At 52.1% G+C, this 24,863-nt stretch overlaps 9 protein-coding genes across 9 annotated transcripts; 5 read left to right on the top strand and 4 right to left on the bottom strand.

The window, feature by feature from the left end:
- Window positions 1-242: 242 nt before the first annotated feature.
- Window positions 243-1,390, bottom strand: BO94DRAFT_589758 (inositol phosphorylceramide synthase regulatory subunit KEI1; the record flags this gene model as incomplete). The annotated part of the gene is made up of 2 exons (XM_025615966.1): window positions 243-1,217; window positions 1,349-1,390. The coding sequence occupies 2 exons, from the start codon at window positions 1,388-1,390 to the stop codon at window positions 243-245; spliced, it is 1,017 nt and encodes a 338-aa protein (XP_025463130.1).
- A 1,202-nt stretch (window positions 1,391-2,592) lies between these two features.
- On the bottom strand, window positions 2,593-3,562 carry BO94DRAFT_539302 (Rab family GTPase YPT6). The gene is made up of 2 exons (XM_025612679.1): window positions 3,501-3,562; window positions 2,593-3,440 (listed from the first exon to the last, which is right to left on the bottom strand). Exon 2 carries the CDS (start codon window positions 3,125-3,127, stop codon window positions 2,684-2,686), a length of 444 nt encoding a protein of 147 aa, XP_025463129.1. The 5' UTR covers window positions 3,128-3,440; window positions 3,501-3,562; the 3' UTR covers window positions 2,593-2,683.
- Window positions 3,563-4,054: 492 nt separating this feature from the next.
- On the top strand, window positions 4,055-5,165 carry BO94DRAFT_525695 (H(+)-transporting V0 sector ATPase subunit c''; the record flags this gene model as incomplete). Its single annotated transcript, XM_025610319.1, has 5 exons — window positions 4,055-4,112; window positions 4,182-4,216; window positions 4,275-4,366; window positions 4,421-4,729; window positions 4,785-5,165. The coding sequence occupies 5 exons, from the start codon at window positions 4,055-4,057 to the stop codon at window positions 4,891-4,893; spliced, it is 603 nt and encodes a 200-aa protein (XP_025463128.1). The 3' UTR covers window positions 4,894-5,165.
- Window positions 5,166-5,339: 174 nt separating this feature from the next.
- BO94DRAFT_569157 (molybdenum cofactor biosynthesis protein Gephyrin) lies at window positions 5,340-7,677 on the top strand (the record flags this gene model as incomplete). Its single annotated transcript, XM_025614725.1, has 4 exons — window positions 5,340-5,641; window positions 5,696-5,736; window positions 5,797-5,834; window positions 5,888-7,677. Exons 1-4 carry the CDS (start codon window positions 5,372-5,374, stop codon window positions 7,675-7,677), a joined length of 2,139 nt encoding a protein of 712 aa, XP_025463127.1. The 5' UTR covers window positions 5,340-5,371.
- Window positions 7,678-7,799: 122 nt separating this feature from the next.
- BO94DRAFT_539299 (DDHD family phospholipase) lies at window positions 7,800-11,622 on the bottom strand. Its single transcript, XM_025612678.1, has 4 exons — window positions 10,291-11,622; window positions 8,900-10,220; window positions 8,702-8,839; window positions 7,800-8,649 (listed from the first exon to the last, which is right to left on the bottom strand). The coding sequence occupies exons 1-4, from the start codon at window positions 11,296-11,298 to the stop codon at window positions 8,174-8,176; spliced, it is 2,943 nt and encodes a 980-aa protein (XP_025463126.1). The 5' UTR covers window positions 11,299-11,622; the 3' UTR covers window positions 7,800-8,173.
- Window positions 11,623-12,913: 1,291 nt separating this feature from the next.
- On the bottom strand, window positions 12,914-14,171 carry BO94DRAFT_560156 (uncharacterized protein; the record flags this gene model as incomplete). The annotated part of the gene is made up of 3 exons (XM_025614127.1): window positions 12,914-13,549; window positions 13,600-14,053; window positions 14,113-14,171. The coding sequence occupies 3 exons, from the start codon at window positions 14,169-14,171 to the stop codon at window positions 12,914-12,916; spliced, it is 1,149 nt and encodes a 382-aa protein (XP_025463125.1).
- A 1,832-nt stretch (window positions 14,172-16,003) lies between these two features.
- Window positions 16,004-18,541, top strand: BO94DRAFT_539295 (putative FAD monooxygenase). The gene is made up of 3 exons (XM_025612677.1): window positions 16,004-17,018; window positions 17,084-17,377; window positions 17,431-18,541. The coding sequence occupies exons 1-3, from the start codon at window positions 16,365-16,367 to the stop codon at window positions 18,388-18,390; spliced, it is 1,908 nt and encodes a 635-aa protein (XP_025463124.1). The 5' UTR covers window positions 16,004-16,364; the 3' UTR covers window positions 18,391-18,541.
- A 211-nt stretch (window positions 18,542-18,752) lies between these two features.
- On the top strand, window positions 18,753-21,220 carry BO94DRAFT_569154 (DUF866 domain protein). Its single transcript, XM_025614724.1, has 8 exons — window positions 18,753-18,817; window positions 18,964-19,078; window positions 19,131-19,196; window positions 19,260-19,382; window positions 19,483-19,611; window positions 20,298-20,335; window positions 20,439-20,594; window positions 20,731-21,220. Exons 1-8 carry the CDS (start codon window positions 18,783-18,785, stop codon window positions 20,795-20,797), a joined length of 729 nt encoding a protein of 242 aa, XP_025463123.1. The 5' UTR covers window positions 18,753-18,782; the 3' UTR covers window positions 20,798-21,220.
- Window positions 21,221-21,330: 110 nt separating this feature from the next.
- On the top strand, window positions 21,331-23,202 carry BO94DRAFT_539292 (TPR domain protein). Its single transcript, XM_025612676.1, has one exon. It carries the CDS (start codon window positions 21,399-21,401, stop codon window positions 23,058-23,060), a length of 1,662 nt encoding a protein of 553 aa, XP_025463122.1. The 5' UTR covers window positions 21,331-21,398; the 3' UTR covers window positions 23,061-23,202.
- Window positions 23,203-24,863: the final 1,661 nt, after the last annotated feature.

The raw sequence follows: 24,863 nt of genomic DNA, 5'->3' as shown, positions 1-24,863 counted from the left end.
AAAGAAACCATGCAAGGTGAGTGGGGCGGAGAAGGAAAGAGGCTACGGAATTTTGAGCCTCTCCACAGCACAGTGCGGCATGGTCAACAGAAGGCGCGCAATCGTCGTCTTACCAACATATGGCAGACGGCCACAATTCCTGTCCGCCGACATGCACTCTGGAACCCCTAGCAGGCTTGGAAATGCCATGGCGACAAGTCTGAGGAAGCTGGTATGCTACTCCAATGTCAGACGATCGCATATTACCTGCTCTCGTTCCAGCCGTGCATCTTCACGTTCATTCCCGGGGTGTGTTCATGGATCGGCGATTGCAGGGCCACAGCCTGGAAGGCTGAGGGGGACGGCTGGGGAGGACCGGTTCCGGATCGGCGTCTTCTCTCCCTCTCAAGAGGACCGGGAAGTTCGGTGTCTTCACCACGGGCCCGGAAGCGACGGCCAAGGGTGACCATCCAATTGCCGCCTTCCTCATCTTCACCAAGCCAGTAGTTACGGCCAATGCCGATCATGATGCGCCCAAGCTTTCCCTGCCAGCCCTGGCCATCGGGGCTATATGGTGAGAAGGGCTCCCGGTCGATGTCCGCAACACTGGCGACGCTAGCAATGGAAGTATTGCGACTGTGGGTCGGAAGTTGGGTATGACGAGGCACGGCGATGTGGAGACGCAGGGCCTGGCGCGCAAAGGCAAGCATGACGAAGACAAAATAGGCGCGGACAATCCAGAGAGAGCAGATGATTAGAATGCTTTGGAAACTTTCGGGCTGCGCCACAGCGTTGCCGAGGGGCTCCGGCCTCCTTGCATAATGATCACCATCTCCTTTGGAGACACTCTCATATTTGGGGCTTGTGAAGCCAGCGGTCTGGGCGATGGTCTCACCACCCGGTCCCGAGGCGTTGCCATTATCGTAATGTTGAGAGACGACGAGAAACCAGGTCACACCGAAGGCTGCTGTGTAGGCGGCATTGATCAGGCTGTCGAAAACATAAAGCCAGGCGAGCGCGAGGCATTGTAACGGAGTTTGTTTTCGGATGTGCGGGAAGAGGTACGCTGTGAGGCCGAGAGCGAGGAGAGAGTAGAGGTACATCGACAGCTGGACGGGGGAGAGGTGGTAACCGGTCAAAAGGGCGAGCAAGCCATAGAGACCGCTGATTTTGTTGAGAAGCAACGACAAGGTGATCAAAGAGGCGCCCGTCTGTAGACTCATGACATAGAGGAAGGTCTGTGTGAGGTCACCGGGGTGCGATGGTTAGCCTCATTCAGTGAGCGACCGGGCAACGGGCCGGTCGGGGTCTCGCTCCCATCCTAAATTTTCATGGATTCGAGAGGGAGACGACGGGAGTTGAGACACACCTCTGGCCGCGGGATGCGGAGGAGACGGGTTGATAAACCCATGGTTGATATCGCCGGGGCAGAGATATCAGGAAGAAGTGGGTTTATGATTCTGGGGGTTGGTGGTGGGAGGGAGCGACAGAAAGAGGAAAAGGAATGGAAGGTGACGGACGGACGGGCAACGACGGAGACGACGAGGAAAGACGGGCGTGTTTAAGTGACGCTGGCGCCCAATTGCGGGCTGCACAGGGGCACGATTTTCCGGGCGATCCGCCTGCCGATCGATGCCCTTTTGATGGCGCTCTGCTGCTGGAACAGACCCTGTCACTGCCAAGCGCCGCATGACGTCCTGGTCTATACACGAGTAGTACCTATATCTACTCCATACTACTGAGTAGTACATTGTCACTGTGTTCTCTTCTTGTCGACCCGATCCTGTTATGTTGGCTTATAATGCATTCACTGTGGTCTGATCTGCCCGACTCCCTTTCCTTCCCCGTCCACTCCCTCCAGGATGGGTCCTTGCAACTAGGAGCTACTAGACTGACGATGTAGTACGTACATCACGCTTGAATGATGTTTGCCAAGCCACAATACGAGTACGACGATTGCTAATGCCTGATTGCCTGCCTAGGTACCTACTACTGCCATCGAAATTTCTCACTCAGGGGTTCATTTAAGGGCCCTCAGGAAAACTTTCCCTCGGGCCTAGTGTTGATTCCATGTAGCCATTTAGTCAGATTTCCCCTAACAGTGGACAGGGCCCAATTGTCCAATCCGTTGATCATACGACAAGAACCATAGCCCCTTCGCAAAGCCACCTAATCGAGCAGAGCCTGTCCTGCCACGACTTTGCAAGTGAAATAATGACGCCGTCTGCAGTGGTAGTATTTCTAACAAAATCGCAGCAGCATCGTTGACGATGCTCGTAAGCGCACAAGACGGATACAAAACAACGCAAACCCGGGATGCCGCGGGTCAATGCAATATGATGTCAATGCAGAAACCGAACGCCTGGTTCTTCCGTCAAGTGTTGGATTTCGAGGCAAGATCTCAAGGAAATAGAAGACGAATCGAAGTGAAGAAAAAGAAGAAAAGAAATTCTCAAGCTTGATCTAAACACGCTATTCACCTGGAACGGAAAGAAAGAAAAATGTACATCTTAAGAACGAAGAGCATTATGGACAATCTCAAGCCTCATCATTGAGATTCAGGCACAGATAAAGGGGTCGCGAGCGGTAATAATGACCCCGTGGGAACGTGACGAGTACGGCATCTAACAGGCGCATCCATCGTTGGTCGTGGTCTCTTTCGGGGTGATGTTGACATCAATCACTGTTGAACTTTTGTCAGTATTCAAGACCATGTGATGATAGTTGGGTGTGCAGGTGGAAACAAACTTTGATTGTCTCCTCGGTTGCCCTCGCCCTCCATGCCTGGTAGTGCTTGCGCTATTCTCCGGAAAAGCTGCTTCACATTATGACCAACTTTCGCACTGGTCTCGATAAACATCAAGCCGTTCTTCTTCGCCTCCTCCTCGCCCTGCGCCGTCGTGACCTCGCGCTTATCGTTTAAATCGGTCTTGTTGCCAACCAGGACAATGATCACATCATTTCCACGCTCTCCGCGGACGTCGTCAATCCACTTGCGAGTGTTTTGGAAAGACTTGGCGTTGGAGATATCGTAGACCACAACAGCAACACTGGAGTCGCGGATATAGGAAGGAATTAAAGATCGGAATCGCTCTTGACCGGCCGTATCCCAAAGCTGAAGGCGGACGGTTCTATCTTCCAAGTACATAGTCTAAGACGAACAGTGCGAATTAGCCTCCTGGAGCAGCGGGTGCGTATAGGAAATGATGAGACCCGGGTAGGAACGGCGAGATATAGGCTTGTTTTGCATGGGAAGCAGTCGACGAGGCGTGGAATACCTTTGACAAGAAATCGATTCCAATGGTGGCTTGGTACGTGTTGTCAAACGAATCGTACATGAACCGGGTGATCAACGAGGTTTTCCCAACTGTAAGGCAGATGTCAGAGACCGGGTGGCGCCAATGGGTGAAGTATAGTCGTAGTGGATGTCCGTACCACTCTGTTCGCCCAAGAATACCAGCCTGCGATTTGATTAGTCGCCCGTTAAGACGGCCAAGAAGTAGACTGTCAGCCCGACATACTTGAATTTCTTCAAAGGGTTCGAATACGACCCAACTCCGGAGGTGGATGCCATGGTGGTGGAAGTCGTGGGAGTAGCGGCGGAATCAGGGGTAGGTAACGGAGGCAGGTCGCAAAGTCGACAAGTGTTCAGGCGGTGGGCAAGTGGAAGTGGGAAGGCACTAGGGATACAAGGACATATATTGGGGGGAGGGGTATCTCCGAAGGGTGTCGACAGGTGGGAGAGACGACCGGACAGTCGTGCAAGAGGTTCAGAGGGTCGACTGGAGGAGAGCTCGACCCATGGATCGGTCCGGGGAACTTGACAGTATTATGTATTATTTGTATTATGATGGATGGCGGATGGACCGAACAAGCACACGCCCGCGGATTAACGCCGGCCCGGCCTGACCTCCCGCTGTAGTTGCGGCTTAGTTCCAGCTACACGCTTCGGTCAAGAGCTCCTCCGGTCCTCGTCTCGCTCCTATCAACTCCTCCTCACCTCTCCGGGGCCCCCGCCGTTTGTCTTCTTGATATCCTTCAGCGCCCAGGTCGTGTCGTCAGCGGAGGGTTCATCATGGGTTACTACTATTCTGCTAGTGCTGCAACCGTGTCACTCCTGGTGATAGCAGGGTGTAAGTGAACCGACTCGCTGAAGCGGTGGGCTCCGTCGGTAAACTAACCTGGTCTCTCTACATGATTAGATCTGCTCTTCCGCGGTGATGATGAAGAGTTCAACGTACGCGGCAACCCCTAAGACCTACAATCATCATTCGACGCCCGCTAAACCGATCTAGGTCGGCTATCTACTCGAGTCGGTATCCCCGTACGCTTGGGCGAACTTTGGAATTGCTATGTGCATTGGATTGTCGGTCGTGGGTGCTTCATGGTATGGCTTGGCATGTCTGGCTGCAGTGGCGGGATGCTAATATGCGTCCGACAGGGGTATCTTCTTGACCGGCTCATCGATCGTTGGTGGAGGTGTTAAGGCGCCTAGAATTCGCACCAAGAACTTGATCTCCATTATCTTCTGTGAAGTTGTGGCTATCTACGGTGTCATCATGGCCATCGTCTTCTCCTCTAAGCTCAATTTGGTTGAAGGCGAGGGGCCCTTCTCTGGCAGCGACTACTATACTGGATATGCGCTGTTCTGGGGCGGTATCACCGTGGGCGCCTGCAATCTGATTTGCGGCATTTCCGTTGGTATTAACGGAAGTGGTGCAGCCCTGGCTGATGCTGCTGACCCGAGCTTGTTCGTCAGCCCTTCATTCGATCGCGGAGGTGGAAGCTAACAATGCGCACTATAGGTTCGTGAAGATCCTCGTTGTTGAGATCTTTAGCTCCGTCCTCGGTCTTTTTGGCTTGATTATTGGACTCCTGGTTGGAGGAAAAGCGCTTGACTTCGGAGCCGCTTGAAGAATGTTGATGAGGGCGTAGAGGGCCATGATGGGGATGATCTGTATGACCTATATCAGTCTTGTCTTCACTTTTCTATTCTTTGTCCTATTTATAGGCCGCATTGGGCGCATGGATTCGATTTGACTGTAGAACGGTTGGCTATGCGTGAATAGCATTGAACGTCTTGCTGCTTTGACTGATGGGGAAATGAGGGAAGGAAGGGTGTACAGTAACTGTTGGGAGATATCACGAGATTATTCAAAAGACAAAACATGCCAATTCATAAGTTCTTTCTTTCTTTCTTTCTTTCTTTCTTTCTGTGAGCTGGAGCTTGCTGGGGCCTTTCTATCTGCCAGACTGTATCTAAGGCGTGGCGGGTCCTCATTCCGGCCAGCGCCAGCCTAGCGCCCATGCGCACTTCTCATACTTGACTTCCCCCCCACCACCATCCCGACGGCCAGACTCTCCAATCTTCATCCCCCCTCACCTCTCCAAGATGGCAGACAACATCCTCAAAGCGGCCATCTTGGTCGTCTCCGACACCGCCTCTCAAGACCCCTCCACGGACAAAGTGGGAGACACCCTAACTACTGTCTTCTCAACCGAAGGGGCAAATAACTGGGGCCAGCCCGTTATCAATATCGTTCCCGATAATGTGTTGGAAATCCAACGCGCCATCTGCGACTGGACAGACGGCCCCAATTGGGTCAATCTTGTGATCGTAAGCGGTGGAACCGGATTTGCTACTAAGGATATCACGCCGGAGGTCGGTGTTCCTATTGTTCTACACCTTTTCTGTTTCTTTGCTAATGTTCGACAGGCCGTGTCGCCTCTCATCCATCGCCATGCATCTGGCCTCGTGTGCGCTTCCTAATCTCTTCCTAGGGAATGACTAGACCGGTGCTGACTAGGCTTACTCAGTCACGGCATGCTTGCGGCTTCATTGAAAGTTACGCCCTGTAAGGCGATCACTAGGACACCACCTGTCTTGGCTACTAACAAGCACCACTAGTTGCGATGATGTCCCGGCCCGTTGCAGGCGTGCGAGACAAGACACTGATCGTCACCGTACCTGGCTCTCCGAAAGGTGCCAAAGAGAATCTTGAAGCCATCCTCAAGTTGTTGCCACATGCCTGTAGCCAGGCGGCTGGGGCAAACTCCAGAATGATCCATGCGGGCGGGGTCAAAAAGCTCGAGGCTGAGGCAGGTGTGTCTGCTGCGTCTCCCTCTGGTAGCAAGGCGGATCATCACCATCACCACCACCACGGTCATCACGGCCATTCTCATGCCCACGATCATGGGCACGGACATGCCGTCCCTCGGGCACATACATCCCCATCAGAAAGACCACAGTCAAACGATCCGAATGCCGGACCCAACCGTCGATACCGCGAGTCCCCATACCCGATGCTCTCCGTCGACGAAGCGTTGAAAATAATCAGCCAACAGACGCCCGAACCAGCTGTCATCGAAGTCCCTGTGTCAATCGATCTCGTTGGATCCGTCATTGCCGAAGACGTCTACGCCGGGGAGGCCGTGCCGGCATACCGCGCCAGCATCGTGGACGGATACGCCGTTATCGCACCCGAATCACAAGATGCCGGACCTAGCACCAAGGGAATATTCCCCGTTGCATCCATAACTCATGCCAACGAAGGTGGAACCCTCACTTCGCTAGAACCCGGCACCATCGCCCGCATCACCACCGGAGCACCGCTCCCGCCCAACGCCAACGCCGTTGTAATGGTCGAAGATACCGACCTCACCTCATCGACCCCAGACGGCCAAGAAGAAGCAACCGTGGAAATCCTCACCGGCGACATCAAGCCGCAAGAAAACGTTCGTGAACCAGGTAGTGATGTAGCTCTGGGCTCGCGCATCCTCCAAAAAGGCGATCTCATCACCTCGGTAGGCGGCGAGATCGGGCTTCTTGCCGCGACAGGGACGAAAACCGTCAAAGTCTACAAAAGGCCCTGCATCGGAGTTCTCAGCACCGGTGACGAGTTAGTTGAACACAACGACCCTCGCAAGCTCCAAGGCGGCCAAATTCGCGACTCGAACCGCCCCTCCCTCCTCTCCTGCCTCACCTCATGGGGTTTCCCCACTGTTGATCTCGGCATCGCCCGCGATACTCCAGTTGGAGAGCTCGAGCAAAGCCTCCGCGACGCCCTCCGCGGCGTTGGAAAAGCCCAAAAAAGCATAGACGTCATAATCACCACCGGTGGTGTCTCCATGGGCGAACTCGACCTCCTCAAACCCACCATTGAGCGTTCCCTCGGCGGCACCATCCACTTCGGCCGTGTCTCCATGAAACCGGGCAAACCAACTACCTTTGCCACAATCCCATTCAAGCCATCCTCCTCATCCTCAGCGCAACAACAAGAGCGTGAAACAAAACTCATATTCTCCCTCCCCGGCAATCCCGCCTCCGCACTCGTCACCCTCAACCTCTTCGTTCTTCCTTCCCTCCACAAGCTCATGGGCATGGAACAACGGCAGATCACGCCCGCCGGGATATCACCACCCCTGGGACTCCCCCTTGTATCTGTGTCCTTGGCACATTCGTTCCCGGTTGACGCTAAGCGCACCGAGTACCACCGGGCTATTGTAACGGCGTCACGTAAAGATGGTCGGCTTTATGCCATGAGTACGGGAATGGGAGGGGTGGGACAGAGGAGCTCCAGAGTGGGTAGCTTGGCTAGTGCCAATGCGCTTTTGGTGCTGCGGCCTGGGGCTGGGAAGGTTGAGAAGGGAGCATTGGTCGAGGCGTTGATGATGGGCCCTGTGGTGCCTGAGAATTGATTGGAGTATGTTTTCAATAAACATCGTTCCCGTCTGCTGTCTTGAGTAGTGTGGTAATAGTTACCAATGAGCCTACTCTATATAACTAAAATGGATGAAAGACCTCTCCGTTGTGACCGGGGTCGGTTACAGTGATCAAACGGTGTCATCTTATAAAGATGATATTCAAATATTTTGCGCCACATATTCGAACCCTGTATTATCCAGCGCAGAACGCTCCAAAACATAGTAGTACCAAATGTTAAAACATAGCAATGGAAGAATCGGTAGCAGCGCGCACACAGGTCCTCTGGACTCCAGAAAAGGGTAATCGCTACCACCAAACAAGGGCCAAGGTTGCGCCACACGATGGGACCAAATTCACGAAGAAGATAAAAAAATGAAAACAGAAGACAATTTGAGAATTAGATGGGAGGAAAATATGGTAGATTGTAGAGAAGAGAAACAAGAGGATCAAAGCAAAGGCCTGCATAAGTAAAGGGAATCATGGTATCCATCAGCCTTTGTGAATTTTCCAGCCCTTCTTCTTCGCGGCACGTAGCACCGGTAAGGTGTAGTCTCGACCCTGTTTACGGGCTATCTCGATGACCAGGAACCGAACAAAGTCGGTCAGAGTCCAGTAACTGCTATGCGCACTGAGCATATTCAGATACTGGATGTTTAGAGGTCCTCCGCCGCCGGAGAGGAAGTAGTCGATCTGGCCATTATCGTTGAGGAGGAACATGCGTTTTTCGGCAATTTCCTCGCGTGTGAAGTCGTGGGTTTCGAGTTCGACGTTGGTTGGGAGCTTGTTGAGGGTTGATGGACGGGTGGGGATGGTTGTAGTGGAGGGGATCAGAGTCGGGGGTGAGCTCCAGCGGAATACGCTGCCAACGGATTGCCAGAATGATGCGGTGGAGGTTGGGATGGAGGCGGGTCTTAGAGAATTAGCTAGGTCGCTGTCAACGATGGCGTTGACGTGGTAGGCGATTGCTAGATGGTGTTAGTATCGAGGCTTGGGCTGATATATGCCAGAGATGCTTACGATCAGTGGTGTGCATGATGTTGTACAGGTTGTCGACGGCTAAACAGCCATATGTATCGGCCTCTCCTGCTACGCCAGGGAGCCGATCGTCGCCTTCACAGCCAGGTTTATCTCTGCCTCGGCGGGGCAATAGGTTCGCTAAGTGAAATGTGAGTTTGAACATGCTCGTTGGAGGTAGATAGGAGAGTCTAGTCTTACCTTTGTTGAGGAGAAGGAAGAACCCGGCCGGACTGCCGCAAATAAATAGGTTCTTCGTGTCGAACTCGAACATGTCCCCGTGAATGCTCGTTTTGGAGAAATCGAAGGACGGAACCCTCGTTGGCTGATGGCTAAGAATATCCAAGGCCATAGCGCTCCCTAGAGAGTGTGCAAGCAGATGAACTCGCCCCTCCTGCTGGAAGCCTGGATTATGTTCGCACCAGAGCCGAAAGATGCGGTTAGCTTCTTTGACTACTGCTCGTATCATCTTAGGCTTATGATGGGACAAATAATATGGAATGTCAAGCATGACATCGCTGATTAACGACCTGACAGCTGGGATCGTCTCAGGCGTGATATCATTAAGCGAGTAGTGGTTTGCAGCAGGATCTTCCGCGGCAGGAGATTCAAGATTGGCTTCATCCAAAGACAGGGTTGATCGCCAATTAACAGGAAGGGCCATGATGCCCCCATGGCCTGGGCGCACATGTGGCCAGACCGGCTCGCTGTTCAATTCCACATTGATTTGCCTTCGAAAGGCATTAATGGCGTGCGTGAAATGAAAGCTCTCCATCCGCTCCGATAGTTTCTGGCCTATTCCGTGTATGACCAGAACCAGGTCTGTTGGAGCGGGTCGCAACTCCTCTATCGCACACGCATAGCAAATAGGCTCCGTGGATGTCGTTGACATTGCTCGAGACTGTGTACTGCGAAGGTAGTTTCGCACGTCTACTGGGCTGGGTTTGCTGGGGTGTAGTCGGTCCCACAGTCGCCTACTAAAACCACGAACCACAGGAATTCCGATTTGTCTCCCTTTACGGATTGCACTGAGCGGCTTGCGTCCCCTCGACACAGATGGAAGAAGGCTTGGTCGAAGGATCTGTGCGTTTCTTCCATCGGCGTAGATGACACTAGAATTCAAGAAAGGCTTGACGGTTTCGGAGTATGCGGAGGCACCGCCTGCAGCTCGATTGGTATCCAGTGTCATACTCTCCACTCCTGTGCTCTTGCATTCGTTTGACAGAAGCGGGGCAGAGGTTGAAGTATCGGAACTAGGCACAACCACAGCCGTCGGTGGTCTAGTTGTGTTGTCTTTCGGCCATAGCCTGTGTACGATCTTCATTTCGGCATCGGCACCATTTTCGACACAGCTGTTGAGTTCATCTTGCCATGTTTCAGTCCATGGTTTCAGGTAGTTGTAGCCATCTTCCAACTTATTGGCAAGCTCCGTCTCCACGGGTAGCATGGTGTTTTTGTAAAACCATGTTGCGCGGATAACGCTCGAAATGTCATGCAGGGGACTCCAGTAGATCGGTTTCATCTGCCAGAGATTAGCCTTCCACAGGTCCATGATCAAAGACATGGACAGAGAAAGCGAGAAATTTCTATACCTTTAGACTCGGCAATTCGACAAGGTGAAGCCGAGACGCACCCACGGGGACTTTGCGTTGCGGCTCATCCAGTTGAGCAGATTCTCCAGCTTCACCACCAGCTTCATCAGAGCCCTGACGAATCGCCGTTCTTAGGCCTGATGGTTTCGGTGTCGCTGATGGCTCAACTGGAGGTTCTTGGTTTCCGTCTCTTGACGAAAGGGACTCGACCGACTGGCCCAAAGGGCTGTGTGATTGGGAGATGGGGGCTCTGGCAAAGGGCGAGCCGCTGATGCTCGCATCGCGTGAGGGATAGCTTCGCGGGCTGGTACCTTCCGTGCCACCAGTGTCATCATTCATTAGCAGCTCTCTGGCCTTGGTTTCTACTGTGTCAAATTTGTCGTTGAAAGGCGGTTCTCGTTTCCGACGTAGGGCAGCGCCAGATATGGGACCGTCATCTAAGCTACTGCCAAGTGTGCGTGACCTGTCTCGGGATACTTTGTTGTTTACGTCTGCCTTGCCGGCTTCATTCCTAGATCGAAGCCTGAAGTTGGGCGGCAGTTGATCATCCAAGGAGCGCGAAGGAATACCTAACTGTCCTTTTTGACCTCCCAGGAAGGTTGCATCGCCATGGGGTCCCTTGTGTTTCTTTCGCCCTGGTTCGACGGGGAGTTCCCGGCCTGGTACATCTATCCCCGGGTTTCTGGCTGATGGGGGACCACACTGAGAGTTGGATTTCCCAGTGAGCTTCTGTTTTATGGTTTGTTGCAATAGCTTCCAGGCATCTTCCAGGGCCGCGTTATCCCTGACCGAAAATGGCTGGAGCGGAGCCCTGTCATTTCCAGATCCTTGACCGCCAGTCGGAGGAGGCAAGGCAGCCAATGGGTCGTCGATCGGGAGCGCAGACGTGTAAAAAAACTGCGGACGAACGATAGGTGGATCATCTTGAGAAAGCCACGAAAATGGGTTGGAATCATCCTCCGTTAGAAGACATGTTGAGCCGTAGGTGTGGATGGGCCCATTTGTCATTGTGACGGCCAGCGGCAGGTGCACCAGCAGCACCGTAAGTGAGAGCTTTGTAGAGAAACAAGGCCAGTGGGAAGTTATCAGGGAGAGACCGGCATGGTTGGGGGTTTAGACGGGGTAATATCGCAGGCAGACACGCAGTGGCGTTTCGGTGTCTCCAGCTCGCGCTGGATTGTAGGGTCAGCAAGGGAGGTCGGGCATCAAGGAGAGCTTGGATAGAGCTCGATACTTGCTGGGGGAATAAAATGGATCATAGTCAAAACAAGTGGAGTGGAAAGAGAAGCAGTACTGTGGAAACCAACCAGGAACCTGGCGATGGAACCGGGCCCCAAAGGTGGCAGATGAAGAAAAGTAACGAGCTCATGAATGGGCGAAGGACCCCATGACGTCGGCCCACGTGAATGCGGCCAAGTCAATTGCGGTCTCGACTGGACAACACCTCTTCTTGTCCACCACCATCATCACCGCCACTGCAGCTTTAGTGGCTTACCATTTATCAACGACCGAAGTTAGTCTATCTTTAGCTCGGTGGTCTCCGGATAGGTCACCTATCCACTAGATACATCCTCCATCAACGGGGCAGGTGAGTGGTGTCGCTCCCAGGTCCCCCTACTGTGTACTGTGCACCTATCTGGGCGGAGATCATAGAAACAATCGCGGCTGACAACCGTGCAGATCAGGAGTAGGGACTATCTTATCTCTACCGGACTTGACTAAATCACTACTAAAGAGATACGCTACAATGGCGTCTAAAGTGCCACTCAGCAATTGTTGGGAGTCTCCGATGGCACTAGTACGGTGACAGGCCAAAAGCCCGCCCGACACGTAGCTGGGCTCCGGCCACCACCAATCCATCGCCCCCTACATTCTCGTAAAGCGGGCCCAACATGACAACGCCAAAACCATGTTCCTACGAATCAGACACGTTGTCTAGTAATGCGCGTGGCTGTCTTGTTGACTCGGAATATTCTTGGTTCGTCCCAAGCGGACTGTTAGACTTCTCGAAACTCTGATATCCTTGTTCGGAGGTTTGTGTCGGGGATCTGACATGGATGGATCGGATCTGCCTGTCATGTCGAATAGGGCCCCGGGCGCGCGCTGAAATCGATCAAATGATTGGTGAGATTATTCCTCGGGGATTTTCATTCTTTTTAGCCTGTCTCAGACCACCGTGCAACACTTGGTCGCTATCTCAGGGACGGGGCTGGTAATTGAAACCTGTTACCTACGTGGCTATTGGTCCACATGGCTGCATAGTGGGTTGCTTCTGCAGCAAAGCGCCCGGCAACTCAACTTGTTGGGAGTAACTGGTCTGAAACCTGAACACCTGGCTACCCTGGCTCACCGAATCAGTATCAAGTCCCTAAGCTGCCGTATGCCACTCGAAGGATATCAGAGAGTCACAACAAAAGTGGGCAATCTTTTTCATGTCATGCAGTTATTACTGGTCAAGAGTACTGGTCAAGAGCACAGATATCTTTTCACTGGATTGAGTTGTGATGCTAATTATTACTGGCTGTCTCTAGCAAACGCTGCGCTCATTAAATAGGAAGAAGGAGAAGAGAGAAAGACACATCTGAAAAGGAGCAAAAAAAAAAGAAAGAAAGGATACCTCCGCTTAGTATGCCATCGAAAGATGTCTTCCGTAGTTCCGACTTGATCGAGACAACTTCGAATTACCACCGTCGGCCTGGCAAAGCTTCTCCAGGTATGCCTTCATGAGAGACAGAGTCCGCATCTGGAGCTCCTCAAATGTGATGTAGGTGACAAGCGGCGCATCCAGCATATCGAGAATCTTGTGGATGTCGTGCATGTGCTTGCGGATGGCGCTGTCAGGAGCACAGAAGGTGCGGACGCTCATTTCCTTACTGACTGCCTTCCAATTATTAAGGTTCGACTTGAGAAGAACCGGGTTGGTCGAAAATTCTCCGCTGAAACGCAGAGTTCGGATGTTAGACATAATCAGTCGCCGCTGGGTGGCCTGGTCGAACTGGAACTCGATAACCTGAGGCCTGTTCTTCGAGCCCCAGTACTTGGTGACTTTTCGGATCGATTCTTCGGAGAGGCGACCTTCATTGTACTGATCCAGGAGGAACTTGTTCGCGGTGACGCATATCATGACTTCCATCTCCGAGTATAGCTTGGCTTGGGTCGGAGGGTCTAGCGAGATGGGGATGGTCGACTCGGGAACGATCCTTGGGCGCAGGCTCACATGGATGAGAGGGTTTGGATGTGCCTTGGCCATCTCCTCCGCCTGAGGCTAATGTTAGTATGCATGATCCTGTTAAAGCAGGAAAGACTCACGAGCTCCTCCACTTGCTTCTTGATCTTCCTGCCGAATCCTCTCAAGCCCTTGAACATTTTCGTGTCACTGGGCAGATCCTTCATGTCGGCGGTACATCCAAGCCAGCCGTTTTCACCAAAGAGCTTCTTGTGCGAGGTTTTCATCGGTCCTAGGGGAGCTTCAATTGAAGAAGAATCCATGCAGTCCGACTCAAGACGCCCGGAGTGATGCAGCTCCACGCGGGACTGCTCTGATACATGCTGCTCAAGGCGAGATTGATATTCGTTCAACAAAGGGGATGTGGATGATTGGCGATGGTTGAAGGAAGAATCATTTCCGGAGTCCATGGACTGCGATGGAGAGGTACTCGCCGAGGCATCCGAGGAATTCATTGTGTTCGTGATCATTGCGGATTTACTCCATAGATCCATGATCTTGTCAAAAAATGGATTGAATCTGGCAAGCTCCTCGTAACTGAGGTTTCTACTCCCGGTTAGCATCATGGAGGATGGCAAGTTGAAATTGAATCTTACTCCGGACTGAGCATGATGGGGACTTCCCAAGTCTCGCTACTTTCGTTTTCGCTTTCCATCTTGCAGACTGAAGGTTGAATGATCGATCAAAGACAAATAAGATAGAGCAGAGCAAGGATTGATACGCAACAGACGCAAAATATGCAAAGATCGTTAAGAGAGTCGCATAGAAGGGGAAACTGAAGATATCGAGGAGTTATATACTATCAAGAGATCGAGACAGAAAACAGGACTATACGAAACTCCCCCATATTGATCCATTGAAGACCACTCAATCTTATTGAATACAATAGAATGGTCTTGTATCAATTAACATTGTAGTCCATAGAGGGCCTGTATCCGCCTATTGAATAGTGACATGCCTTCCCGATTGGGAAATCATACAGTGAATCAGGGCTATTGTTCTCCAACAATAGGTTTCACATCGATCATTTGAATAAGACGTCACAAGTAGCAAGCTGGCTTTTCTTATGGCTATTGATTGCTATTGTATTGTTCTTCGTTTTGTGGTTTATCAATATGTTGTATTGTGTTATTGCTTCACCCTCCTCCCCTTCCTATAGAGACAATAGGCTAGAATACGGAATACAATGTTCTTCTCTATAGAAAATCAGACCTGTTAGAATCTCAATAGACTAGTTCTGAATGGCAGTCATAGTTCACGAAACACTCCATGAATATGTGCATTGCTCAAACAAACCTGATCATAGCTGCTCCAAGCACATCCGCACGCGAGGTTATCCCCACACCACTTAGCTTGTCAATCAGCTTCAACAAACCAATACACACAAACAGCAGTATAGACACTCCAATCCCCAAAGAAACCCATAGAACTCATCCTGCCACAATACCCTCAACCGGAATACCCAAGATTACCTCAATCCCACCATGACTATCAAAAAATAAGTCAACCCTCTCAACCACCCTCCCTTTCTCCCACAACCCATCGGCATGCCGGCCACACCTCCCAGCACCCGTTCCAGATCCCGACACCCTTACAATTAACACTTCCTACACAATTCAAATACCATGAAAACCACCGCGTACCGACAACGTCTGTGGCAACCCAAATACCCATCAAGCATACCTCATATATCAGACTCTGCCTCGGGTTTACGGATAATCCACACACTACGCGGGATACAAACCAGGCAAGTGTGGGCTGGGGGAAAGCCGAGTCGCAGTGCCTTTCGGGCGGGGAGTGTCAGGGACGCGAGTCGTGGGTTAGCGAATCAGACACACGGGGGATATTACTGAGGGGATCCGCTTTTGTGGAGATGTTGCCGATGGCTGAGTTGTGAGTTGTGAGTTGGAATATGCACTGGGATGTGGATGTGGATGCGGATGTGGATGTGTTTGTTGGCCTCGGAGAAACTTGTCGGGTTGTAGAGGCGGAGTTGGTATGTAGTAGTTGTCTCTTGTGCTAGTGAGGAGGACATGGAATGGTTAATACGGAGGAGGTAGTATGCTATTCTGGTTGGAGTCTTGGTGTCGCTTATGGCCGGAGTATTTCGCGTGAAGAGCATGGGGTTCGGTTTTGATAGCTGATACTACTTTTGAGCACCTAAGCACCTACCTATACCTCGCCTAAATCTACACCGGTCACCGAGATACAAGTAGGAGGCTACAGCTCACGAATTAGCCAATGAGGCCGCAGGAATTGCGAGTCCGAAATCCCGGGAAAGGTTGCCGAGGGCGAGTCACGTGGGAAGCCTCCACCTGCCGAGATGGTAGCCGCAGCCAGTCCGGAGGCTCGGGTCGAGCGACGGCAGTCCGTCGGGCCTATGAGACTCGCCCCAGAGCCTCCCCGCAGCCCCCCAACGATCTCCCCCAGTATTGCCTCCCACTGGCCAAAGAGGCCTCCCTGCGTTGCTGACACTGCGGTTCTCAGCCTTCTCCTGCCTGGCCTGCCCTTTCCTCTCGATCGTCCCCACGAACCAATCCACGCTTTCCCCCCAACTCTCCACATCCAGCCGACTGTGAATGCCGTTCTGGCTCCCCGATGCTCGTCTTGCTGCACTTTTCGGGCCATTCCCCCCAGTTCACTTTGTGATATTTATATGGCCACTCCCATCTCTCATCATGACATCTTTCTCCCGTATCAGCTTCATATCTTGCTTCTCTTTCTCACCTTGGGTGATATTTTAATCTTCTCTTGAAAATACCGACCAATCGCTGTACATACCCCTCGGATCCGGTCACCTACAATCCACCGCCCGAAGCTTGACACCCCCTAGCACAGAGTCGCCGACATGGCCCCTTCACAACAAGAGAAATATGACATCGTCATCGTGGGCGCTGGCCCCGTTGGCATTGTTCTGTCGCTTTGCATGTCCCGGTGGGGCTACAAAGTGAAGCACATCGACAACCGCCCCGTGCCGACCGCCACCGGCCGCGCCGACGGTATCCAGCCTCGTTCGACCGAGATTCTCCGCAACCTGGGTCTGAAGCGCCAGATCATGGCCTTTAAGCCAGCCAAGGTGTACGACGTTGCTTTCTGGGATCCCCTCGCCGACGGAAAAGGTATCCACCGCACTGGCAGCTGGCCTAGCTGTCCCCGCTTTATCGACACCCGGTACCCTTTCACCACTCTGGTCCATCAGGGCAAGATCGAGCGCGTGTTCTTGGACGAGATTGAAAAGGCTGGCACCACAGTCCAACGACCATGGACGATCACTGGGTTCAAGAACGATGGCTTGGACGAGACTTATCCCGTCGAAGTGCAGCTCAAGAGCATCGACACGAATGTGATTGAGACCGTCCGCACCAAGTATCTGTTCAGCGGTGAGGGTGCTCGGAGTTTTATCAGACAAGAACTTGGCATTCGGATCCAGTACAAGGACCCCATCTCTTATGTGTGGGGTGTCATGGATGGTGTCGTGAGGACCAACTTCCCTGACATTGAGGTAAGGAAACTCTAGATGTTATATCGAGATGCAGGACTGTCGCTAACTTGCTGCTCTGTCAATAGACCAAGTGCACTATCCACTCAGATGCCGGTTCCATCATGGTTATTCCACGCGAGGACAACATGGTCCGTCTCTATGTCCAGATCGCATCGTCTAGCGATCCCGACTTCGACCCGAGGAAGACAGCAACCGCCGAGGACGTCCAGGCGACCGCTAAGAAGATCCTTCAACCATACTGGGTCGAGTGGGACCGCGTGGAATGGTATTCCGTTTATCCCATCGGCCAGGGTATCTCCGAAAAATATACTCTGGATGAGCGTGTGTTCATGGGTGGTGATGCTTGCCACACTCACAGCGTACGTGAACTTCTTCCTGCCATTCAAAGAGCGATCGCTAACATGCCTTCTAGCCCAAGGCTGGTCAGGGTATGAACACTGCTTTCCACGACGCCCTGAACATGGCCTGGAAGCTTCACGCCGTCGAGTCTGGCCTGGCCAAGCGCTCGATCCTCAGCACTTACGAGAGCGAGCGTAAGGATATCGCAGAGACCCTGCTGAGCTTCGATAACAAGTATGCCGCCTTGTTTTCCAAGCGTCGCCCTACTGCGGGTGAAGTTGGAGAGGCTAGCCGCACTGCTGCTGCCAATGGAGAGGAAGATGAGTTCGTTCAGACCTTCAAATCCTCTTGCGAATTCACCAGTGGCTATGGTGTTGCCTACAAGCCCAGTGTGTTCACCTGGGATCCTAGCCATCCGGCTCAATCCCCACTGTTCGACATTCCCAGGGTGAAACTGACGCCTGGCCGTGCCTTCACCCCTACCACGGTCACCCGGCTGGCGGATGCCAACTTTGTGCATTTGGAACAGGAAATACCTGCCAATGGTGCGTTCCGTATCTTTGTCTTTGCCGGTAAACAGGACAAGACCAACAAGGCTATCACGGATCTTGCTGCCAACCTCGAGAAGGAGCGATCCTTCCTTTCCGTGTACCGCCGAAGCGACATTGCTGATGTCTCATTCTTTGAACATCACCTCCCTCACTCCAAGCTCTTCTCCATCTGCTTGGTCTATGCTGGGGAGAAGAACCAGATCGATGTGGAGGCGGTGCCGAAGATCCTCCGCGACTACCACCACCACATCTATGCCGACAACATCCCCGACGTGAGGGTTCCTCAGGCCACGTATGCCGCACACGAGAAGTTGGGCTTCGACCCCGAGAAGGGTGGTGTGGTCGTTACTCGCCCCGACAGCCATGTCGCATGTACAGTGCAGCTGGTCGAGGGCAGCGGCACCGTGGACGCCCTCAATGCATTCTTTGGCGCGTTCGCGACGAAGCCTTTGGGCCAGGATCAACAGCACAGCCGTCTGTAAATGGCTATTGCAATTCTCTTGTATTTTATAGTTTCTCCTCAGTTTGAGGAATGTTGTACATAGTCTCTTCTGCGTTTGGTCTCTGAATTCGTTCAGCTCAAGCGATTATGAACCGGTATGATTGGCGTTGTGTTTTTTTATTAGAAGTGCAATCAAGAATTTTGACATAAATTGGGTGCGCTTTGTAAGATTTGCGCAAATACCAGGATGTACTTGGGTTGCAGGGATGTACTTGGGTTACAGGGATGTACCATCAGTCACCCTAGGAGAAAAAAAGAGCACAGGCGGGAAGACGGCAAGTGTGCCGAAAACCGAACAAGATCACAGCCCCGCCCCGTACGAGTTCCATCTCTCTTTTATATCAGCAACCAATAGCAGAAAACACAGCCAAGATGCTCTCCCTCGTCCTGTCTGCTGAACTCACCGGGTAAGTCATATCTAAATCGCAGTGATCTGGTCTTCCACTGTCTCTACATCCCATAAATCAAGAAAACATCGGTTTCAATACCCTGTCGCAAAGATCCTTCCTCGCAACTCATACCATACGAACCTCTGCTCACAGAATTCAAACAGCGTCACCGACCTCCGTCCCCAGGACACCGAGGACAATCCCTACTACTACACCTTCAAGGTGCAATGCACGTCCTGCCGGGAAACCCACCCCAACTGGGTCAGCTTCAACCGCTTCGTAAGTTTTGTTCCCATCTACTAATCAAATCAGGAGCTCACAGTGCATACAGGAACAGCATGAGATCCCCGGCAGCAGAGGCGAGGCCAACTTTGTCTGGAAGTGCAAGCTGTGCCAGGTGGGTAAACTTGAACAGAACCAATGTTCCTAAACTTGTGGCTTTTGCTAACATGGGACGCAGAAAACCCATTCGGCGTCAATCACTGCTGGACCTCATGCCTATGAGGCAGACGAGAAGCGCAAGGGCAAGACGGTGATTGAAATTGATTGCAGAGGGTTGGAGTTTGTGGACTTCAAGGCTGATGTAGGTTTCCCTTTCTCTTTCTATGTAGTCGTTTTCCTTTACCTACCTAGGAGATGCTAGGTGTGTGACCGAGAATGCTCTGGCTAATTGTGTCTATCAGGGTGAATGGGAGGCCAAGGGTACTGAATCTTCGTCATCTTTTACGGGCATTGAGTTTGCGGATGGCGAGTGGTATGATTATGATGAGAAGGCTGGAGAAGAGGTTTCAATCAAGGAGCTTAGCTGGCAGGTCGGCAGGGCATGAGTTTTCATGCGAAATCTTTGTATTATCTTCTAAGGGTGGATTGAGTGCAGGTTACCTCGCGTTATTGATGAGGCCTGAATGTTTTGATTTTTGACTGTATGGCGGTTTGGTGATGTGAGAGAGCATACGGCAATGAGTCGGCTGATAGTGATCCGAGGTGGCATTTATGTGACACATAGGCAATTACAAGAATCAGCCGCCGAGGTAATGACAGAATAACTGGATTAGCCTATGGATTTATATCAGTTCTGGTTGAGCAGTTGCAGGAGGATGGAAATGCAGAGCGATATTGCAGTGCTCAGAGGGCGGTGTCGAATAAGGAGTTATGATTGGACCAGACCCGCGTCTAGCAGCATCACATTTTCGCGGACTGCATCAGCTCCGTCAAGTTGGCGACTGCGATCTCCGATAGTCTCCCCAACTCTTCTAGCACGCGAACAGCCAAATCCCACGGATTCGGAGACGTACTCTTATTCTTTGACTGGCAGAACCCGTATCCATTGACGCGTCTGAATACCGATATCTATATTGTGCAATCACCAGCTGAGTAGCTGGCATCGATCCGAGGTCAACAATGAGTGTACGTTCTTTCTTCCATCCCGCGATTGTCTTTTCTATCTACAGCCATGACTTGCCATGGATTTGGGCGCTGGCTAACTCTGTGATCCTAGTTCAACCCAGTCAACCCCCGGCCTTTCCTCCAGGCTAGGTACGCATACTCGACCCCGTTTCTCTGATTCCTCGATCGCCTGCATCCTCCCCGGTTTATCACACGCAAACAATATCAGAAACATCATCTAATCTATCTATAGAGTCGGAACCGAGCTCGTCATCCGTCTCAAATGGGGCCAAACGGAATACAAGGGCAAGCTTGAGAGCATCGATTCCTACATGAACGTGCTGCTGCGGGATACGGAAGAGTTCATTGACGGAAAGAACACGGGAACACTCGGTCTGGTGCTGATCAGGTGCGTCCATTCGGTTGTCCCATATGATCAGGATTGGGTTGCTCGGATGCCAGTGTGAAACTTCGCATCCGTTACCCCTCTTCTGATGCGCATTCTACGTCGAGGGGATTATTTGCTGACATAACTCGTCAAATAGGTGTAACAATATCCTCTGGATGGGCTCCGCGGACAGTGTTGAAATGACGGACCTGGGACTACGATAGATGGAGTCGTGACGCTATACCAGGCAATTGAAGACATATACCAAATACTTTTCCCGCTAAGATACGCGCACGCTGGAAAGGTGTTCAGGGAGGGGATATCGACGGATTTTCATGTACGGGTCATAGCAAGCTCCGTCCTCTACTTTTCTTATTTCTGGAACAAGGCGTTTTATGATGGCTTTCGAGGGTCGATCTGGGGAAATGCAGTATGAACTGGTCGGAGCTTGCTGGAAAATCTGACGGTCAAGGATATAAGAGACAATACCTTTGGTTCTGGTTCCTACTATCTGGCACTGGATGTGAGCATGCCGTGCTAGGTGCAGCATGTGGCGAGTCAAGTGCCTCTTAATGTTCCTGTCAAGTACCTAGCCACCTAGACAAATAAGATAAATACAAACAGGCCCGAAAGCCAGACATTCGCGTAGGGTATGCAGCAAGTGGCCTGATGGTTGGTGGTGTTGCCCGCCTTGAACAGCGGCCAGATAGCCTTTACCCCACTTGGGGATCTTTCATCTATTCGCATCGACATCACAACATCGTCGACACCGCCCATACACCCTAAATAGGCCTGTTATCCGTTGCAAATTTAATCTCGGCAAAGATGTCTAAGCAAGAGGCGGATGACTATTATGACTTTGGTTCTTTCCACCGGCCGGTGACCACCACCAGCCATCAGGCCCAAGTCTGGTTCAACCGCGGACTCATCTGGACATATGCCTTCAACCACGAAGAAGCAGCCAACTGTTTTCAGAAAGCCATCGCACACGATGCCACCTGTGCTATGGCGTATTGGGGTCTCGCATATACCCTAGGTCCCAACTACAACAAACCGTGGCAAGCGTTCGACGAGCACGAACTCACCGACGCCGTTCAGCGCACCCACCAAGCCGTGGCAGAGGCACAGAAACATGCCACCACAACAAAACCCGTGGAAGCGGCGCTTATTGGAGCCATGCAATATCGCTACCCGCGGAATGTAGCTCCAGAGGACTTTGCCTGCTGGAACAAGGAATATGCGGACGCGATGAAGTCTGTCTACCTACGCTTCTCCAATGATATGGACGTTGTAGCCTTGTACGCGGATGCGATGATGAACTTGACCCCGTGGGCGCTTTGGGATTTACGTACGGGCCAGCCGGCACCTGAGGCCCGTACTGTGGAAATCAAGAAGGTCCTGGATCTCGCACTAACGCAGGACGAGGCTCTGCGTCATCCGGGAGTCCTGCATCTATACATTCATTTAATGGAGATGTCCAGCGAGCCGGAAACGGCACTCAGAGCTGCCGATCATCTACGGGGCCTGGTGCCTGATGCGGGCCATCTCAACCACATGCCGACTCATTTGGATATCCTCTGCGGGGATTATAGGCGGGCGATTGCGTCGAACTCGGACGCGATTCGGGCGGATGAGAAGTTCCTTTCCCGCGCGGGCGCGGTCAACTTCTATACCCTGTATCGGTCCCATGATTATCATTTCCGGGTGTATGCCGCTATGTTTGCGGGACAGTCGCGAGTTGCATTGGACACGGTGAAGAGTCTAGAGTCGTCTATTCCGGAGCAGCTCCTGCGCATTGAGTCCCCGCCGATGGCTGACTGGCTGGAGAGCTTTGTGGGTATGCAAGTGCATGTTCTTATTCGCTTTGGACGTTGGGATGATCTCATCGGCCTCGAATATCCGCAAGACACGCAGTTATATTGTGTCACGACGGCGATGATTCACTACGGAAAGGGGGTGGCGCTGGCTGCGCTTGGAAGAGTGGAAGAGGCGAGCCAAGAGAGGTTGTTGTTCAAGGTGGCTGCCAAACAAGTACCTGATAGCCGGATGCTGTTCACCAATAAATGTTCAGATATCCTGGCTGTGGCTGAAGCCATGCTGGACGGGGAACTGGAGTATCGCCGTGGCAATTTCGATGTGGCATTTGGTCATTTGCGGCGATCGATCACTCTGGATGACGACTTGCCATATGATGAGCCGTGGGGATGGATGCAACCTACCCGCCATGCATATGGCGCGCTTCTGCTCGAGCAGGGTCATGTCCAAGAGGCAGCTGCCGTGTACCAGGCTGATCTCGGATTTGATGATACCCTGCCTCGCGCGAGGCAGCATCCGAACAATGTGTGGGCGTTGCATGGGTATTATGAATGCCTGACCAAACTCGGGCGCACGGCCGAAGCTCAAATTGTGAAGCCCCTCTTGAAGCAGGCAGTCGCAACGGCCGATGTTCCAGTTAGGTCTTCGTGTTATTGTCGCCAGGGTATGTAGGGACGTCAGGATAGTGATCAGCGTAGATATCAGCTAATCCTACACTAGGAAATGCGTTACCCACAAGAGAGACTAAACCGCTATCTTCTCGATTCTAGGCTGTTTGCTAACACAACTTAATCAGTCAGTGTGGGCCCCTAACCTGCCCACCTGTGTGACCTGCAAGGGCCACTGTCCATTATCTTGACGCATTGCGTTGCAACTTCAGAACGAATTCTGATATGACATTCGAGACTGGAAACTGGGCATAGTTCTAAGGGTAATCCAACACCCCATCGTGGAATACACCATGCCAATAAATCCGGAAACTCGACAGAACGCGATGCCCAATTCGAAATGGATAAGCTGTTGTGCCGGCCAAAACTCCGCCCAGTTGCACAACAAGGGTCTCGTATCTTGCCTCTAGCATCTCTTGCAATGCCAACAGGCCCAGGTCACAGGGACAAGTCTCATGACCGCTTGTTTTATAGTACGCCGATCCTGACGCCTGTAAGATGTGCGGTTCTTAGGCCTCTCCAACGCAGTCGTGAATATATCACGGCCGTTGGATAGTCACGTTCGAGAGGCGTTACTACTGGCTTTTCGTGTCCATGGATGGATAATCCCATCTCATTAGAATAGATGAATGGCTAAAAAGTTGTCCATTTAGGCCAGCCAGATCGTAAGCATATCTAGTGTGCTGAATAGTAGCCCTCTTATCTTGAACGCAGCATGGGTTTGACATTAGAGCTACAATGCGGATAATACTACCAACACCCCTAATTGGCCGGTCATAAACACCTTCGTGGCGAGACGACAGTGTCAGCTAGCTCCAGTCAAACAACTATTCTGTATCCCTTAGGCCTTAACACTGCCGCCATACCCGCACCTGGCGAGAAATACTCGACAATGGGCAACGGCCAGCTAGACTACTACGAACGGAAGGCGTTCAACGGGCGGGCGGATAAGCCGAGATGCATCCGAAACCGCATTCCTACTTATCTAGCTGCAGGATGCATGTGTCGAGCAATGCATGTCGGAATTCGGAAAGGTTTGCCAGCAATCATATCTCGTTCCTGGCAGATGGAGAATTTTGTCTGTTTTCCAGCCTGAAGCATCTTCAGAACCAGCAGAGACCCTGACCGAGATGGATATTCTTCTGTTCTTCTCCCCGGGTGTAACGAGAATCCGTTATGGCGATCATGCCTCATGGGTATGACAAGATGGTTAGCTTTGGTAACTGGCGGGACAACTCTGGGGCAGGCTTATCGGCGGGGCGAAAAACCAGGCGTTGCGGGTCCACCGATGGCAAAAAGGATCGCCCCATCAAGCAAGCTGGCCGACTCGCTCGGGCCCTGTGGTCAGGCACTGCAGAGGTAGACCGTGGACTTGGACTTGTAAACAGGAAAGTCGAGACTCCGAGAGTGTCTTTGTGGAAGAGTAACTGGGATATGCATTGCAGATCGTATGCACCGAACCGAAGGGGTGTGACATCACGGGACTTATGCCTTAGTCTTTGTCTTTAGCCTCACCTTCACCCGCCCTCACCTTGAATCCGCTGCATCACTGCTGTCGGTCAGGGTAGAGCCATCAATGCTCACAGCCACCCACAGCTTCCAAAGTCTAGATTACTCATCTCTTCTAATTATTCCTCCATGTCATCTCCGTCTCTGACCCCGCGACGAGGCTGATCAGTAAGACCGATCATCCACACCACCACAAGCGCAAGGTCAATGCCACTGCGAGCAGTGGAGAGCCGGCCACATCCCCAGCAAAAGAAGCAGCATTGCCCCGCGTGATGGAGCCTCTGTCTATCGCGACTCC

The sequence above is a fragment of the Aspergillus sclerotioniger genome (assembly GCF_003184525.1).
Source record: "Aspergillus sclerotioniger CBS 115572 chromosome Unknown BO94scaffold_34, whole genome shotgun sequence".
NCBI lineage: Eukaryota > Fungi > Ascomycota > Eurotiomycetes > Eurotiales > Aspergillaceae > Aspergillus > Aspergillus sclerotioniger.
Note: the sequence above shows the minus strand (reverse complement) of the source record. Positions and strands in the feature narration are given on the sequence as shown.

Bases quoted from the DNA above. Each gene is read 5' to 3' on its own strand.
- BO94DRAFT_539302 (XM_025612679.1), bottom strand. From the start codon at position 3,127: ATGTACTTGGAAGATAGAACCGTCCGCCTTCAGCTTTGGGATACGGCC.
- BO94DRAFT_539299 (XM_025612678.1), bottom strand. From the start codon at position 11,298: ATGACAAATGGGCCCATCCACACCTACGGCTCAACATGTCTTCTAACG. The intron at 10,221-10,290 runs GTATAGAAATTT...AATCTCTGGCAG, and splicing joins TCGAATTGCCGAGTCTAAAG to ATGAAACCGATCTACTGGAG. The intron at 8,840-8,899 runs GTAAGACTAGAC...CATTTCACTTAG, and splicing joins CTTCCTTCTCCTCAACAAAG to CGAACCTATTGCCCCGCCGA.
- BO94DRAFT_539295 (XM_025612677.1), top strand. From the start codon at position 16,365: ATGGCCCCTTCACAACAAGAGAAATATGACATCGTCATCGTGGGCGCT. The intron at 17,019-17,083 runs GTAAGGAAACTC...CTCTGTCAATAG, and splicing joins CCAACTTCCCTGACATTGAG to ACCAAGTGCACTATCCACTC. The intron at 17,378-17,430 runs GTACGTGAACTT...CATGCCTTCTAG, and splicing joins ATGCTTGCCACACTCACAGC to CCCAAGGCTGGTCAGGGTAT.
- BO94DRAFT_569154 (XM_025614724.1), top strand. From the start codon at position 18,783: ATGCTCTCCCTCGTCCTGTCTGCTGAACTCACCGG. The intron at 19,197-19,259 runs GTGGGTAAACTT...CATGGGACGCAG, and splicing joins GGAAGTGCAAGCTGTGCCAG to AAAACCCATTCGGCGTCAAT. The intron at 19,612-20,297 runs GTCGGCAGGGCA...CTGTGATCCTAG, and splicing joins TCAAGGAGCTTAGCTGGCAG to TTCAACCCAGTCAACCCCCG.
- BO94DRAFT_539292 (XM_025612676.1), top strand. From the start codon at position 21,399: ATGTCTAAGCAAGAGGCGGATGACTATTATGACTTTGGTTCTTTCCAC.